Source organism: Oncorhynchus clarkii, unplaced genomic scaffold (genome assembly GCF_045791955.1).
Source record: "Oncorhynchus clarkii lewisi isolate Uvic-CL-2024 unplaced genomic scaffold, UVic_Ocla_1.0 unplaced_contig_110_pilon_pilon, whole genome shotgun sequence".
In the NCBI taxonomy this organism is placed as follows: domain Eukaryota; kingdom Metazoa; phylum Chordata; class Actinopteri; order Salmoniformes; family Salmonidae; genus Oncorhynchus; species Oncorhynchus clarkii.
Genome location: NW_027258026.1, coordinates 5,726 through 23,436, shown reverse-complemented (window position 1 = coordinate 23,436; position 17,711 = coordinate 5,726). Strand labels below are relative to the sequence as shown.

The following is a 17,711-nucleotide window of genomic DNA, read 5'->3' as shown; positions in this document are numbered from 1 at the left end:
GTTTTGATATTGAATATTTCATAACATTTTCAATTCATGTAACGTTTGCAACCAACTTACAGTTTGTATAAATGTTTATAAAACAATGTAGTAAAACTAGCTTATATTTCTGGTTGGATGTTACATCCTATTCTTAATATTTTAATGTATTTTCCTTAGAGTGATCATTAGTCTTTCAGTTTTTATTGTTATTCTTTAGTTTTTTTATCCTCATATTAGTTTTTGAGGGGTCTCCATTTTGCAGTGTAATAATGATGTTGAATAATAATAAACTACAATCATCAATCTGACTCCATTACCATGTGAACGCTATAGGGCCCGTAATAGAATCCAGTGGGTATAGCCAAGGTTGTGAGTCTATCGTCACCACTCAGAATACTATAAGATGCAAGTGTCTAGGTTTAGGGCCCGTAATAGAATCCAGTGGGTATAGCCAAGGTTGTGAGTCTATCGTCACCACTCAGAATACTATAAGATGCAAGTGTCTAGGTTTAGGGCCCGTAATAGAATCCAGTGGGTGTAGCCAAGGTTGTGAGTCTATCGTCACCACTCAGAATACTATAAGATGCAAGTGTCCAGGTTTACCATTATGCAACTATTATTAAGGCTGAGGAACAAGGAGCTAATATTGATGTCTTAGCATTAAATGATTGAGTTAACCTTAGCTCAGAGATGCACAGTTAGAGACTGAGCATTTATGCTATGTCCAGTGCGTTTGGAAAGTATTCAGACCTCTTGAAATATCATAAATATATATATATACATAAATATAATTTTCCCACATATTATTATGTTATTATTCTAAATGGGTCTTATTAATCAACTAATTATTCTAAAATGGATTAAAAAATATTAATAATCCTCATCAATCTACACAAAATACCCCGTAATGACATCACAATACATCATAATGACATCACAATACACCATAATGACATCACAATACACCATAATGACATCACAATACACCATAATGACATCACAATACACCATCATGACATCACAATACACCATAATGATATTATTATTATTTTTTCTTCTTTTCTTTTCTTTTTTTTTCTACTGTGTTATTGACTTGTTTATTGCTTACTCCATGTGTAACTCTGTGTTATTGTCTGTTCACACTGCTATGCTTTATCTTGGCCAGGTCGCAGTTGTAAATGAGAACTTGTTCTCAACTAGCCTTCACCTAAAGGTGAAATAAAAATAAAATAAATAAATGGATAAATGGATAAAAAATATATTAATAATCCTCATCAATCTACACAAAATACACCATAATGACATCACAATACCCCATAATGACATCACAATACACCATAATGACATCACAATACCCCATAATGACAAAGCAAACACTGATTTTTTGTATATTTTTTTGCTCATTTATAAAAAATAAAAAAAAATAAAAAAAAATGAAATATGACATTTACATAAGTATTCAGACCCTTTACTCAGTACTTTGTTGAAGCACCTTTGGCAGAGATTATAGCCTCGAGTCTTCTTTGGTATGACACTACAAGTTTGGCACATCTGTATTTGGGGAGTTTCTCCCATTCTACTCTGCAGATCCTCTCAACCTCTGTCAGGTTGGATGGGGAGTGTCACTGCACAGCTATTTTCTGTTCAAGTCCGGGCTCTGGCTGGGCTACTCAAGGACATTCAGAGACTTGTCCCGATGCCACTCCTGTGTTGTCTTGGCTGTGTCCTTAGGGCCGTTGTTCTGATGAAAAGGGAACATTTGCCCAAGTCTGATGTCCCGAGCGCTCTGGAAAAGGATTTCATCAAGGATCTCTCTGGACTTTTCTCCGTTCATCTTACCCTCGATCCTGACTAGTCTCCCAGTCCCTGGCGCTGAAAAACATCCCCACAGCATGATGATGCCACCACCATGCTTCACCGTAGGGATGGTGCCAGGTTTCCTCCAGATGTGACGCTTGGCATTCAGGGCAAAGAGTTCAATCTTGGTTTCATCAGCCCAGAGAATCTTTTTTTATCATGGTCTGAGAGTCTTTTCGGTGCCGTTTGGCAAACTCCAAGTGAGGCTTTCATGTGCCTTTTAGTGAGGAGTGGCTTCCATCTGACAGTTAGAAGCAGCCTCTTCCCGTCTGCAGTCGCATAGGTTGGGAATGAGACAGAGTGAGTCACAGCCTAGAGAAACCTTGAACCTGGTGAGTCATCAAACACTGTGAGCAAACCTCAAGTTCTATTTCTAAGTGCACCATTATACCGTCTGTCCCTGTCCCTCGCTCCTCTCTCTCCCACCAGCCTTATACCCTCTGTCCCTGTCCCTCGCTCCTTTCTCTCCCACCAGCCTTATACCCTCTGTCCCTGTCCCTCGATCCTCTCTCTCCCACCAGCCTTATAGCCTCTGTCCCTCGCTCCTCTCTCTCCCACCAGCCTTATACCCTCTGTCCCTGTCCCTCGATCCTCTCTCTTCCACCAGCCTTATAGCCTCTGTCCCTCGCTCCTCTCTCTCCCACCAACCTTATACCCTCTGTCCCTGTCCCTTGCTCCTCTCTCTCCCACCAGCCTTATACCTCTGTCCCTCGCTCCTCTCTCTCCCACCAGCCTTATACCCTCTGTCCCTGTCCCTCACTCCTCTCTCTTCCTCCAGCCTTCAAGCTGCTATAAATAACAAGGTCATGTCTTTACTTCCCTTCTTCTTTTAATAGGAAAGTTCATGTTTTTTTATATCTTACAATCAATATAGTTCTTATTGCAAGCTGAATATTTCAAATGCACTCTGAAACATATATTTATCATTAGACAGCAGCTCACGTTTTTCACAAAAGGCTGTTCCAAGTTTAGGAGTTTGGCAAATTTGCCTGAGCAGACAGTGTTAAAATATTATTTTTTTTAAGAAAATGTGCAATAATTGAAGGTGACAACAAATGTTATAGTCATAACAATATTTTACTGTGATATTTTTCCCACTCCAGTCAGCATACGGTGATGTGGAATATAAGGCGATGCTGTTAGTGTGACGTATAATGTAGTGGACGGAACTCTTCTTTCAACAGCAACAACAGTTAGTCAGACACCTTGGTAGCTTGCTAGACAAAATAGACGAACCACTAAAGCTCTTTAGATGCTTTCGTGTATATTTGCCACTGTGTTTTAAATCAACTTCTGTCGTTTAGTTCGTTATCCCATTTAATTTCATATTTACGGTGTTGTTGTTAGTCAGCTAGCGGGCTTGTTAATAAGTTAGCATTAGCATAGCTAGCTAACATCCCGACCATGAGTTCACTAAACTACTCTCCTCCTGCTACAGAAGAGGAGGTCTGCTGGACGGAGAAAGAAGATCTGGGGCTGAACATTGTCGTCAAAGAGGAGGAGGAAGAGGAGGCTGTTACAATACAAAAACAAGTAGAGGGTGAGGCTGTTACAGTGAAAGAAAAAGAGAAAGACGTCTCAGTTAAAGAAGAGGAAGACGCGTTCAGAGTGAAAGAGGAGGAGGATGTTACAGTAAAAGAAGAGGAGGAAGAGAAAGAGGAGGAGATGACTGTCACGTCGAAAAAGGAGGAGGAAGAAGAGAAGGAAACTGGATATCTGGGCCCGGATTCCCAAAGGCATCTTAAGGCGTCCGGTTCAAATGATGAACTTAGCCGTAAAATGGTTTTGAGAAACCATTCCCTGATTAACACTAGTAAGTACTGTCTTAAAAACATAGGCACAAACTCTGCAGTTGTTGAACTGATGTGTGGTGTTAAAGGGGAAATCGGCAGTTGCTTCATCCATGAGGTCATAATGATAGTTTTAACCAGATTCCGAGGCTATACAGTATATTCTAGAATTAATCCATGATGTCATAATTATAGTTTAACCAGATTTCTAGGCTATATAGTATATTCTAGAATTCATCCGTGGTGTCATAATGATAGTTTTAACCAGGTTTCTAGGCTATATAGTATATTCTAGAATTCATCCATGATGTCATAATGATAGTTTTAACCAGATTCCGAGGCTATACAGTATATTCTAGAATTCAACCATGATGCCATAATGATGGTTTTAACCAGATTTCGAGGATATACAGTATATTCTAGAATTCATCCATGATGTCATAATGATAGTTTTAACCAGATTTCGAGGCTATACAGTATATTCTAGAATTCATCCATGAGGTCATAATGATAGTTTTAACCAGATTGAGGCTATACAGTGTTAATTTACCAACAGTGGTGTTATAGGAGCTCATGTTTTGGTTTCTGATGGGGGAAATACAGCTGAATCATTTGAGGCATTTCTAAGTTCTATGCTTCAAGAACCAACGGCTATTATGACGTCATAATGATATAATGTCTGACCCCGTTCAGTCAGCTGGTCGATTGTTTTGGTCGACAGGCTGTTGGTCGAGCAAGATCTTTCTTGTCAAGCAGTCGCAAATTATATACATGTTTTATCGCACAAGAGACACCTTGTCTGATTCACGCCTGTCTCAGTGGACTAATCCATTGATGAGGCTGTGGGGATGGCGCAGTCCAAGAAGGGGCGTGTACCCTACATGATTTTGGCCCCGATCTAGCTGTCTTTGACAAGTTTTTGTGATTGGGACAAAGTCACTGTGTCGTTGCCTACTCAGGGTGTGCGGCCGTCACCGACACTTGTTTAATGTGAGCTGGTCAGAGACACAATCTGAGGGCTACTGATCCCGTCTTTGAGCAGTCCCAGACGTCCTGATATTTTCAAACAGGTTTGATTTTTATCTGCACAAAATATGCTCAGCGGTGGATTTTGACAGTCGTTTAGTGGTCCACCTGGCATAAGATGCTTAAGGCATGTCTCTCTCTCCAGAAGGCCTTCTCTCTCTCCAGAAGGCCTTCTCTCTCTCCAGAAGGCCTTCTCTCTCTCCAGAAGGCCTTCTCTCTCTCCAGAAGGCCTCCTCTCTCTCCAGAAGGCCTCCTCTCTCTCCAGAAGGCCTCCTCTCTCTCCAGAAGGCCTCCTCTCTCTCCAGAAGGCATCATCTCTCTCCAGTAGGCCTTCTCTCTCTCCCACCTACTTCTTCTTGCACCTTCATTGTTTCCTAACTTCATAGTGTGAATTGTTTGCCATTTGATTGTTAGTTGTCTTCACTCCCTTTCCACACACTGAGCAGATGTTTTCATGAGAAGGTTTTCACTTAGACACATTTTTTTATGGGGGGTTTTGTATTATGCTAATTGTGTCTTCCACTTCATCACCACTGATTGGACTGGATTTAACAAGGGATCATATCATTCAGCGTATAAAGTCTTCTGTCCCTGTAAGTTCACATGTGGAACTGCATTAAATGTTTTAATTTTTTTTTATTGAATATTCGAAACATACAATATACTTGCAGTGAAGCCGCTCAATAATGACACCATACCAGTCATCCAACAGATTCAGATTCAGAGAGACACAGAAGCATCCAGGGTCAATGCCCTGCTCAAGGGCACGTTGACTGATCTACCACCAGGCCAAAAAACGAGAACCCGAACCCTCCAAGATCCCCCCACAGTTCCCCAATATCTGTCCCTCAACCATTCGAGACCCCTCTCACAGCCCCCCCCCCCCCCCCCCCCCCCGGAAAGTAAAAACAACCGTTTGTTTTTGTTTTGTTTCCAGTCATTTAGAAATGTCCCACATTATCCTCTTAATTAACAGAAACTCATATACAGTATAGTATTAGTTTAAAACTAAAATGGACCAATCCTGGATCGCCCCCTGTATTATCAACCACTGAAATAGACCAAAACCAAAACACCCCATGTAGCCCATGGCAACCTGATGACTCAGAGTCACGTCATAAACAAGTACAACGGTCACCGGTCAGGTTATTACTGCTAAATAAACTGTTCACCATCTGGGACCATTCAACAGTCTAGATGTACCAGGTTATTACTAAATAAACTGTTCACCATCTGGGACCATTCAACAGTCTAGATTTACCAGGTTATTACTAAATAAACTGTTCACCATCTGGGACCATTCAACAGCCTAGATTTACCAGGTTATTACTTCTAAATAAACTGTTCACCATCTGGGACCATTCAACAGTCTAGATTTACCAGGTTATTACTAAATAAACTGTTCACCATCTGGGACCATTCAACAGTCTAGATTTACCAGGTTATTACTAAATAAACTGTTCACCATCTGGGACCATTCAACAGTCTAGATTTACCAGGTTGTTACTTCTAAATAAACTGTTCACCATCTGGGACCATTCAACAGCCTAGATTTACCAGGTTATTACTTCTAAATAAACTGTTCACCATCTGGGACCATTCAACAGCCTAGATTTACCAGGTTATTACTTCTAAATAAACTGTTCACCATCTGGGACCATTCAACAGTCTAGATTTACCAGGTTATTACTAAATAAACTGTTCACCATCAGGGACCATTCAACAGTCTAGATTTACCAGGTTATTACTTCTAAATAAACTGTTCACCATCTGGGACCATTCAACAGTCTAGATTTACCAGGTTATTACTAAATAAACTGTTCACCATCTGGGACCATTCAACAGCCTAGATTTACCAGGTTATTACTTCTAAATAAACTGTTCACCATCTGGGACCATTCAACAGTCTAGATTTACCAGGTTATTACTAAATAAACTGTTCACCATCTGGGACCATTCAACAGTCTAGATTTACCAGGTTATTACTAAATAAACTGTTCACCATCTGGGACCATTCAACAGTCTAGATTTACCAGGTTGTTACTTCTAAATAAACTGTTCACCATCTGGGACCATTCAACAGCCTAGATTTACCAGGTTATTACTTCTAAATAAACTGTTCACCATCTGGGACCATTCAACAGCCTAGATTTACCAGGTTATTACTTCTAAATAAACTGTTCACCATCTGGGACCATTCAACAGTCTAGATTTACCAGGTTATTACTAAATAAACTGTTCACCATCAGGGACCATTCAACAGTCTAGATTTACCAGGTTATTACTTCTAAATAAACTGTTCACCATCTGGGACCATTCAACAGTCTAGATTTACCAGGTTATTACTAAATAAACTGTTCACCATCTGGGACCATTCAACAGTCTAGATTTACCAGGTTATTACTTCTAAATAAACTGTTCACCATCTGGGACCATTCAACAGCCTAGATTTACCAGGTTATTACTAAATAAACTGTTCACCATCTGGGACCATTCAACAGTCTAGATTTACCAGGTTATTACTAAATAAACTGTTCACCATCTGGGACCATTCAACAGCCTAGATTTACCAGGTTATTACTAAATAAACTGTTCACCATCTGGGACCATTCAACAGTCTAGATTTACCAGGTTATTACTAAATAAACTGTTCACCATCTGGGACCATTCAACAGCCTAGATTTACCAGGTTATTACTTCTAAATAAACTGTTCACCATCTGGGACCATTCAACAGTCTAGATTTACCAGGTTATTACTAAATAAACTGTTCACCATCTGGGACCATTCAACAGTCTAGATTTACCAGGTTATTACTAAATAAACTGTTCACCATCTGGGACCATTCAACAGTCTAGATTTACCAGGTTATTACTTCTAAATAAACTGTTCACCATCTGGGGCCGTCAGGAGATCTCCAGCCGCAGGGTTTTCTTCGGGGGGTCGACCACCAAGGTGACACGAAGACCCCTGAAGGACGGGGGCCAGCACCGGAATTGGAGTCGGAACCCCTCGAGCAGTGTGGACAGTACCTCAGGGGAACTTTGCTTTGAGACTGGGAGAAGTGGCCGAGGCCTGGGAAGGGTGGGTCAGGGGTCTTGCCGGGGCCCGCCTCTCCTATGGCGCCCTGAGTGCCTGGGTCCCCATTGACAGGTCGTATCTCCACTGCATGCAGTGCCCCCCCCCCCCCCTGTCGTCCCCCAGCACAAGAGGGTGGGGCAGGAGAGGGACCCCACCGTCATTCAGTAATTAGTCATTAGCAGAGAACCCACGCTACGGCAGAGCAGAACCCGGAGCAACATGTTCACAACACACAGAACGTAACCGTGGTTGCATACACACACAGAACAAGACAGTCGTCAAGTTGTGTAAAAGGTCAAATACAGTTTGTGGCAGCAAGAGCCACCATACTAATGGATACACACGGAGTCATAGTGTACCGCTAACAAAACACCAGTACGACAAACCACACACAGTCGTAGTGTAACGCTAACAAAACACCAGTATGACAAACCACACACAGTCGTAGTGTAACGCTAACAAAACACCAGTACGTCAAACCACACGCAGTCGTAGTGTAACGCTAACAAAACACCAGTACGACAAACCACACACAGTCGTAGTGTAACGCTAACAAAACACCAGTACGACAAACCACACACAGTCGTAGTGTACCGCTAACAAAACACCAGTATGACAAACCACACACAGTCGTACTGTAACGCTAACAAAACACCAGTATGACAAACCACACACAGTCGTAGTGTAACGCTAACAAAACACCAGTATGACAAACCACACACAGTCGTAGTGTACCGCTAACAAAACACCAGTATGACAAACCACACACAGTCGTAGTGTAACGCTAACAAAACACCAGTATGACAAACCACACACAGTCGTAGTGTAACGCTAACAAAACACCAGTACGACAAACCACACACAGTCGTAGTGTAACGCTAACAAAACACCAGTACGACAAACCACACACAGTCGTACTGTAACGCTAACAAAACACCAGTACGACAAACCACACAGAGTCGTAGTGTAACGCTAACAAAACACCAGTACGACAAACCACACACAGTCGTAGTGTAACGCTAACAAAACACCAGTACGACAAACCACACAGGGTCGTAGTGTACCGCTAACAAAACACCAGTACGACAAACCACACACAGTCGTAGTGTAACGCTAACAAAACACCAGTACTACAAACGTAACCGTGGTTACATACGTAGTAACCTTCGATCCAATATAGTGAAACGTAACCGTGGTTACATACGTAGTAACCTTCGATCCAATATAGTGAAACGTAACCGTGGTGACATACGTAGTAACCTTCGATCCAATATAGTGAAACGTAACCGTGGTGACATACGTAGTAATCTTCGATTCAATATAGTGAAACGTAACCGTGGTTACATACGAAGTAACCTTCGATCCAATATAGTGAAACGTAACCGTGGTTACATACGTAGTAACCTTCGATCCAATATAGTGAAACGTAACCGTGGTGACATACGTAGTAACCTTCGATCCAATATAGTGAAACGTAACCGTGGTGACATACGTAGTAATCTTCGATTCAATATAGTGAAACGTAACCGTGGTTACATACGAAGTAACCTTCGATTCAATATAGTGAAACGTAACCGTGGTTACATACGTAGTAACCTTCGATCCAATATAGTGAAACGTAACCGTGGTGACATACGTAGTAATCTTCGATTCAATATAGTGAAACGTAACCGTGGTTACATACGTAGTAACCTTCGATCCAATATAGTGAAACGTAACCGTGGTTACATACGAAGTAACCTTCGATCCAATATAGTGAAACGTAACCGTGGTTACATACGTAGTAACCTTCGATCCAATATAGTGAAACGTAACCGTGGTGACATACGTAGTAACCTTCGATCCAATATAGTGAAACGTAACCGTGGTGACATACGTAGTAACCTTCGATCCAATATAGTGAAACGTAACCGTGGTGACATACGTAGTAACCTTCGATCCAATATAGTGAAACGTAACCGTGGTTACATACGAAGTAACCTTCGATCCAATATAGTGAAACGTAACCGTGGTTACATACGTAGTAACCTTCGATCCAATATAGTGAAACGTAACCGTGGTGACATACGTAGTAACCTTCGATCCAATATAGTGAAACGTAACCGTGGTTACATACGAAGTAACCTTCGATCCAATATAGTGAAACGTAACCGTGGTTACATACGTAGTAACCTTCGATCCAATATAGTGAAACGCAACTTGTGACATAAAGGCCTTTATTGTTGAGATCTTTTCTTTGTTTTTTTAAGCACTACCTCACTGCACATGGCCACATTCACATGTTCAAGCATTTCGCTACACTCGTAATTGTAATCTACTTGAAGTTAATAAAGTATTTTATTGTTGACATCTTTGTTTTTTTTAAGCCTCACTGCTTTATCACATGGCCACATTCTCATGTTCCAATGTGAACTCTTTGAGAGATGGGCGGGTCTAAGGCTCTAGAGGGAGTGAAAGATGATAAATGGGCGTGAACAAAGAGCAGCACTGAAGATATACAGCAATAGACAATGTAATACTGTTAATGGTTTGCCTAATGGGGGAACCTGGTGAGATAACTACTGTTAATGGTTTGCCTAATGGGGGAACCGGGTGAGATAAATACTGTTAATGGTTTGCCTAATGGAGGAACCTGGTGAGATAAATACTGTCAATTTGGTGAAAGTATTCCCTTTCTAAATAATATGTTTCCCAGTGATTTAATGTAGCACAAGTGTGAAAACCACAGAAACCTTTGGAATGCCCTTTTAAATCTACATTACTTCCTCATGTTAGAATGCCCTTTTAAATCTACATTACTTCCTCATGTTTCCTCAAATTACAGTGTATGATACCATGTAGAAGCTCTGAGTCATTACTTCCTCATGTTTTCCTCCAATCACAGTGTATGATACCATGTAGAAGCTCTGAGTCATTACTTCCTCATGTTTTCCTCCAATCACAGTGTATGATACCATGTAGAAGCTCTGAGTCATTACTTCCTCATGTTTTCCTCCAATCACAGTGTTTGATACCATGTAGAAGCTCTGAGTCATTACTTCCTCATGTTTCCTCCAATCACAGTGTTTGATACCATGTAGAAGCTCTGAGTCATTACTTCCTCATGTTTCCTCCAATCACAGTGTATGATACCATGTAGAAGCTCTGAGTCATTACTTCCTCATGTTTTCCTCCAATCACAGTGTATGATACCATGTAGAAGCTCTGAGTCATTACTTCCTCATGTTTTCCTCCAATCACAGTGTATGATACCATGTAGAAGCTCTGAGTCATTACTTCCTCATGTTTTCCTCCAATCACAGTGTTTGATACCATGTAGAAGCTCTGAGTCATTACTTCCTCATGTTTCCTCCAATCACAGTGTTTGATACGCTATTTAGAAGCTCTGAGTCATTACTTCCTCATGTTTCCTCCAATCACAGTGTATGATACCATGTAGAAGCTCTGAGTCATTACTTCCTCATGTTTTCCTCCAATCACAGTGTATGATACCATGTAGAAGCTCTGAGTCATTACTTCCTCATGTTTTCCTCCAATCACAGTGTATGATACCATGTAGAAGCTCTGAGTCATTACTTCCTCATGTTTTCCTCCAATCACAGTGTATGATACCATGTAGAAGCTCTGAGTCATTACTTCCTCATGTTTTCCTCCAATCACAGTGTATGATACCATGTAGAAGCTCTGAGTCATTACTTCCTCATGTTTTCCTCCAATCACAGTGTATGATAACCATGTAGAAGCTCTGAGTCATTACTTCCTCATGTTTTCCTCCAATCACAGTGTTTGATACCATGTAGAAGCTCTGAGTCATTACTTCCTCATGTTTTCCTCCAATCACAGTGTATGATACCATTTAGAAGCTCTGAGTCATTACTTCCTCATGTTTTCCTCCAATCACAGTGTATGATACCATGTAGAAGCTCTGAGTCATTACTTCCTCATGTTTTCCTCCAATCACAGTGTTTGATACCATGTAGAAGCTCTGAGTCATTACTTCCTCATGTTTTCCTCCAATCACAGTGTTTGATACCATGTAGAAGCTCTGAGTCATTACTTCCTCATGTTTTCCTCCAATCACAGTGTATGATACCATGTAGAAGCTCTGAGTCATTACTTCCTCATGTTTTCCTCCAATCACAGTGTATGATACCATGTAGAAGCTCTGAGTCATTACTTCCTCATGTTTCCTCCAATCACAGTGTTTGATACCATGTAGAAGCTCTGAGTCATTACTTCCTCATGTTTTCCTCCAATCACAGTGTTTGATACCATGTAGAAGCTCAGAGTCATTACTTCCTCATGTTTTCCTCCAATCACAGTGTTTGATACCATGTAGAAGCTCTGAGTCATTACTTCCTCATGTTTCCTCCAATCACAGTGTTTGATACGCTATTTAGAAGCTCAGAGTCATTACTTCCTCATGTTTTCCTCCAATCACAGTGTTTGATACCATGTAGAAGCTCTGAGTCATTACTTCCTCATGTTTCCTCCAATCACAGTGTTTGATACCATGTAGAAGCTCTGAGTCATTACTTCCTCATGTTTCCTCCAATCACAGTGTTTGATACCATGTAGAAGCTCTGAGTCATTACTTCCTCATGTTTCCTCCAATCACAGTGTTTGATAACCATGTAGAAGCTCTGAGTCATTACTTCCTCATGTTTTCCTCCAATCACAGTGTTTGATACCATGTAGAAGCTCTGAGTCATTACTTCCTCATGTTTCCTCCAATCACAGTGTTTGATACCATGTAGAAGCTCTGAGTCATTACTTCCTCATGTTTTCCTCCAATCACAGTGTTTGATACCATGTAGAAGCTCTGAGTCATTACTTCCTCATGTTTTCCTCCAATCACAGTGTTTGATACCATGTAGAAGCTCTGAGTCATTACTTCCTCATGTTTTCCTCCAATCACAGTGTATGATACACTATTTAGAAGCTCTGAGTCATTACTTCCTCATGTTTTCCTCCAATCACAGTGTTTGATACCATGTAGAAGCTCTGAGTCATTACTTCCTCATGTTTTCCTCCAATCACAGTGTTTGATACCATGTAGAAGCTCTGAGTCATTACTTCCTCATGTTTTCCTCCAATCACAGTGTTTGATACCATGTAGAAGCTCTGAGTCATTACTTCCTCATGTTTTCCTCCAATCACAGTGTTTGATACCATGTAGAAGCTCTGAGTCATTACTTCCTCATGTTTTCCTCCAATCACAGTGTATCACAAGAAGCTCTGAGTCATTACTTCCTCATGTTTTCCTCCAATCACAGTGTTTGATACCATGTAGAAGCTCTGAGTCATTACTTCCTCATGTTTTCCTCCAATCACAGTGTATGATACCATTTAGAAGCTCTGAGTCATTACTTCCTCATGTTTTCCTCCAATCACAGTGTTTGATACCATGTAGAAGCTCTGAGTCATTACTTCCTCATGTTTCCTCCAATCACAGTGTATGATACCATGTAGAAGCTCTGAGTCATTACTTCCTCATGTTTTCCTCCAATCACAGTGTATGATACCATTTAGAAGCTCTGAGTCATTACTTCCTCATGTTTTCCTCCAATCACAGTGTTTGATACCATGTAGAAGCTCTGAGTCATTACTTCCTCATGTTTTCCTCCAATCACAGTGTTTGATACCATGTAGAAGCTCTGAGTCATTACTTCCTCATGTTTTCCTCCAATCACAGTGTATGATACCATGTAGAAGCTCTGAGTCATTACTTCCTCATGTTTTCCTCCAATCACAGTGTTTGATACCATGTAGAAGCTCTGAGTCATTACTTCCTCATGTTTTCCTCCAATCACAGTGTATGATACCATTTAGAAGCTCTGAGTCATTACTTCCTCATGTTTTCCTCCAATCACAGTGTATGATACCATGTAGAAGCTCTGAGTCATTACTTCCTCATGTTTTCCTCCAATCACAGTGTTTGATACCATGTAGAAGCTCTGAGTCATTACTTCCTCATGTTTTCCTCCAATCACAGTGTATGATACCATGTAGAAGCTCTGAGTCATTACTTCCTCATGTTTTCCTCCAATCACAGTGTTTGATACGCTATTTAGAAGCTCTGAGTCATTACTTCCTCATGTTTCCTCCAATCACAGTGTATGATACCATGTAGAAGCTCTGAGTCATTACTTCCTCATGTTTCCTCCAATCACAGTGTATGATACCATGTAGAAGCTCTGAGTCATTACTTCCTCATGTTTCCTCCAATCACAGTGTTTGATACCATGTAGAAGCTCTGAGTCATTACTTCCTCATGTTTTCCTCCAATCACAGTGTTTGATACCATGTAGAAGCTCTGAGTCATTACTTCCTCATGTTTTCCTCCAATCACAGTGTTTGATACCATGTAGAAGCTCTGAGTCATTACTTCCTCATGTTTTCCTCCAATCACAGTGTTTGATACCATGTAGAAGCTCTGAGTCATTACTTCCTCATGTTTTCCTCCAATCACAGTGTTTGATACCATGTAGAAGCTCTGAGTCATTACTTCCTCATGTTTTCCTCCAATCACAGTGTTTGATACCATGTAGAAGCTCTGAGTCATTACTTCCTCATGTTTTCCTCCAATCACAGTGTTTGATACCATGTAGAAGCTCTGAGTCATTACTTCCTCATGTTTTCCTCCAATCACAGTGTATGATACCATGTAGAAGCTCTGAGTCATTACTTCCTCATGTTTTCCTCCAATCACAGTGTTTGATACGCTATTTAGAAGCTCAGAGTCATTACTTCCTCATGTTTTCCTCCAATCACAGTGTTTGATACCATGTAGAAGCTCTGAGTCATTACTTCCTCATGTTTTCCTCCAATCACAGTGTATGATACCATTTAGAAGCTCAGAGTCATTACTTCCTCATGTTTTCCTCCAATCACAGTGTTTGATACCATGTAGAAGCTCTGAGTCATTACTTCCTCATGTTTTCCTCCAATCACAGTGTTTGATACCATGTAGAAGCTCTGAGTCATTACTTCCTCATGTTTTCCTCCAATCACAGTGTTTGATACCATGTAGAAGCTCTGAGTCATTACTTCCTCATGTTTTCCTCCAATCACAGTGTTTGATACCATGTAGAAGCTCTGAGTCATTACTTCCTCATGTTTTCCTCCAATCACAGTGTTTGATACCATGTAGAAGCTCTGAGTCATTACTTCCTCATGTTTTCCTCCAATCACAGTGTTTGATACCATGTAGAAGCTCTGAGTCATTACTTCCTCATGTTTTCCTCCAATCACAGTGTTTGATACCATGTAGAAGCTCTGAGTCATTACTTCCTCATGTTTTCCTCCAATCACAGTGTTTGATACCATGTAGAAGCTCTGAGTCATTACTTCCTCATGTTTTCCTCCAATCACAGTGTTTGATACCATGTAGAAGCTCTGAGTCATTACTTCCTCATGTTTTCCTCCAATCACAGTGTTTGATACCATGTAGAAGCTCTGAGTCATTACTTCCTCATGTTTTCCTCCAATCACAGTGTTTGATACCATGTAGAAGCTCAGTCTGTACTTTTATCCAATGTATAAAATAAACACCATTGAAAAGGTTGCTACATAAGACTGAATAGAGACGGCGGGTCACATATTTGGTTGTGAAAGTTGTAAAATACCTATTTTGGATGCTGAAGTTGTTAGCTTGAATGCTAAACGCTCATTGACAGGCTGGTAGCAAAGCTGTTAGCTTGAATGCTAAACGCTCATTGACAGGCTGGTAGCAAAGCTGTTAGCTTGAATGCTAAACGCTCATTGACAGGCTGGTAGCAAAGCTGTTAGCTTGAATGCTAAACGTTAATGTTATGTATAAACGCTCATTGACAGGCTGGTAGCAAAGCTAGCCAATGAGCATTTTACTGGTTGAAGTTGAAGTGTTTTTTTAAAGTATAAAGCAGTTGATTTGTGACAATAACACACTATATTACAATTATAATCCAAAAGTAGTGTGAAATGCACTCATAAGCAACCTGTAAATGGAGGCTATTTTTGCTGTCAGCCTATGAGAACTCCCCTGAGTTTTCTCCACGGTGGTGAATTAATGAATAGACACAGAGCTTAATGTGAGTTTCAGATATACAGATATATGCAGATATACAGTACTACATCCATAACTAGTGGTTTCCTCATTAGCAGATATACTACATCCATAACTAGTGGTTTCCTCATTACCAGATATACTACATCCATAACTAGTGGTTTCCTCATTAGCAGATATACTACATCCATAACTAGTGGTTTCCTCATTACCAGATATACTACGTCCATAACTAGTGGTTTCCTCATTACCAGATATACTACATCCATAACTAGTGGTTTCCTCATTACCAGACATACTACATCCATAACTAGTGGTTTCCTCATTACCAGATATACTACATCCATAACTAGTGGTTTCCTCATTAGCAGATATACTACGTCCATAACTAGTGGTTTCCTCATTACCAGATATACTACATCCATAACTAGTGGTTTCCTCATTAGCAGTTATACTACATCCATAACTAGTGGTTTCCTCATTACCAGACATACTACATCCATAACTAGTGGTTTCCTCATTACCAGATATACTACATCCATAACTAGTGGTTTCCTCATTACCAGATATACTACATCCATAACTAGTGGTTTCCTCATTAGCAGGGAGGAGTTTCTGCAACCAAATTGTGTGTGCATCGGCCCTTGTGGGGCAATTTTAGCAAACACAGAATGGGGCCTATATTGGTGATCAAAAAGTCGTCTGGCACACTGCTTAGGATTTCAGCAACTTTAAAAACGTATTTCTAGCCTAAAATCATCCACTTTACTACTAAGGTGAAGAAAATAAGACTAAATATGGCTATTGTTGCTTGACTGGTCTTTTTAAGACAATTGTCAAACAAGTTTGTACACAACATCATGGGCATGAGGCCTTTCAGCTAAAATAAACGGTGGATTTCTGTTGTGGGCCTTTTAACCTTCTGTCTGACTTTGTTTTTGTTGTTCACACAGGAGAGAGACGTGACGATCGTGGATCCTCTGGGGAGCCTCAACAACATCATGAAGCTGAAGAGGCAGAGGAGAGTTTTTCCGCATCAGAACATCTCAATAAACAGAAGCGTAAACGCACAGGGAAGAAACCTCACCGCTGCTCTGACTGTGGGAAGAGATTCACCTCTTCAGCAGACCTCAAAAGACATCAGAGAATCCATACAGGAGAGAAACCTTATAGCTGTGATCAATGTGGGAAGAGATTTACTGATCTAAGCAGCCTGAAAAGACACCAGAGAATTCACACGGGAGAGAAACCTTATAGATGCACTGACTGTGGGAAGAGTTTTAATGTTCCAAGCAGCCTGAAAACACACCAAAGAATTCACACGGGAGAGAAACCTTATAGCTGCACTGACTGTGGGAAGAGTTTTAATGTTCCAAGCAGCCTGAAAACACACCAAAGAATTCACACGGGAGAGAAACCTTATAGCTGTGATCAATGTGGGAAGAGTTTTGTTTCATCTAGCCAACTGACTGTACACCAGAGACCACACACAGGAGATAAATGTTATAGCTGTGATCAATGTGGGAAGAGTTTTGTTTCATCTAGCAAGCTGACTGCACACCAGAAAACACACACAGGAGAGAAATCGTATAGCTGTGATCAATGTGGGAAGAGATACTCTGGTAAAAGATCTCTGATTAGACATCAGAAAATACATGAAGGAGTTGTTCCATGATATCAATAAAATGTCACAATGTAGAACCCTAAACGTTTGTCCCCTGATCTATTGATTTCATCATGATATGGATATTAGCCACATCAGGTGAAAAGTCCAGGTTCTGAAATGAAAGAGTACTATTTATGTGATTAACAAAAAGTGTTGCGTTATACTTATCTCGTCGGTGATCCACTTGAATTAAAATGCAACACTTCAAAATGTATCTAGCTGTTTACCGCAAGTTGTCCTCTAACCAGTGATGTACACATTAA

At 40.6% G+C, this 17,711-nt stretch overlaps 1 protein-coding gene across 1 annotated transcript; it reads left to right on the top strand.

The window, feature by feature from the left end:
- The first annotated feature begins 3,243 nt into the window (after positions 1-3,243).
- On the top strand, positions 3,244-17,483 carry LOC139394570 (zinc finger protein 723-like). Its single transcript, XM_071142666.1, has 2 exons — positions 3,244-3,652; positions 16,736-17,483. Exons 1-2 carry the CDS (start codon positions 3,244-3,246, stop codon positions 17,455-17,457), a joined length of 1,131 nt encoding a protein of 376 aa, XP_070998767.1. The 3' UTR covers positions 17,458-17,483.
- Positions 17,484-17,711: the final 228 nt, after the last annotated feature.

Bases quoted from the DNA above. Each gene is read 5' to 3' on its own strand.
- LOC139394570 (XM_071142666.1), top strand. From the start codon at position 3,244: ATGAGTTCACTAAACTACTCTCCTCCTGCTACAGAAGAGGAGGTCTGC. The intron at 3,653-16,735 runs GTAAGTACTGTC...TTGTTCACACAG, and splicing joins CCATTCCCTGATTAACACTA to GAGAGAGACGTGACGATCGT.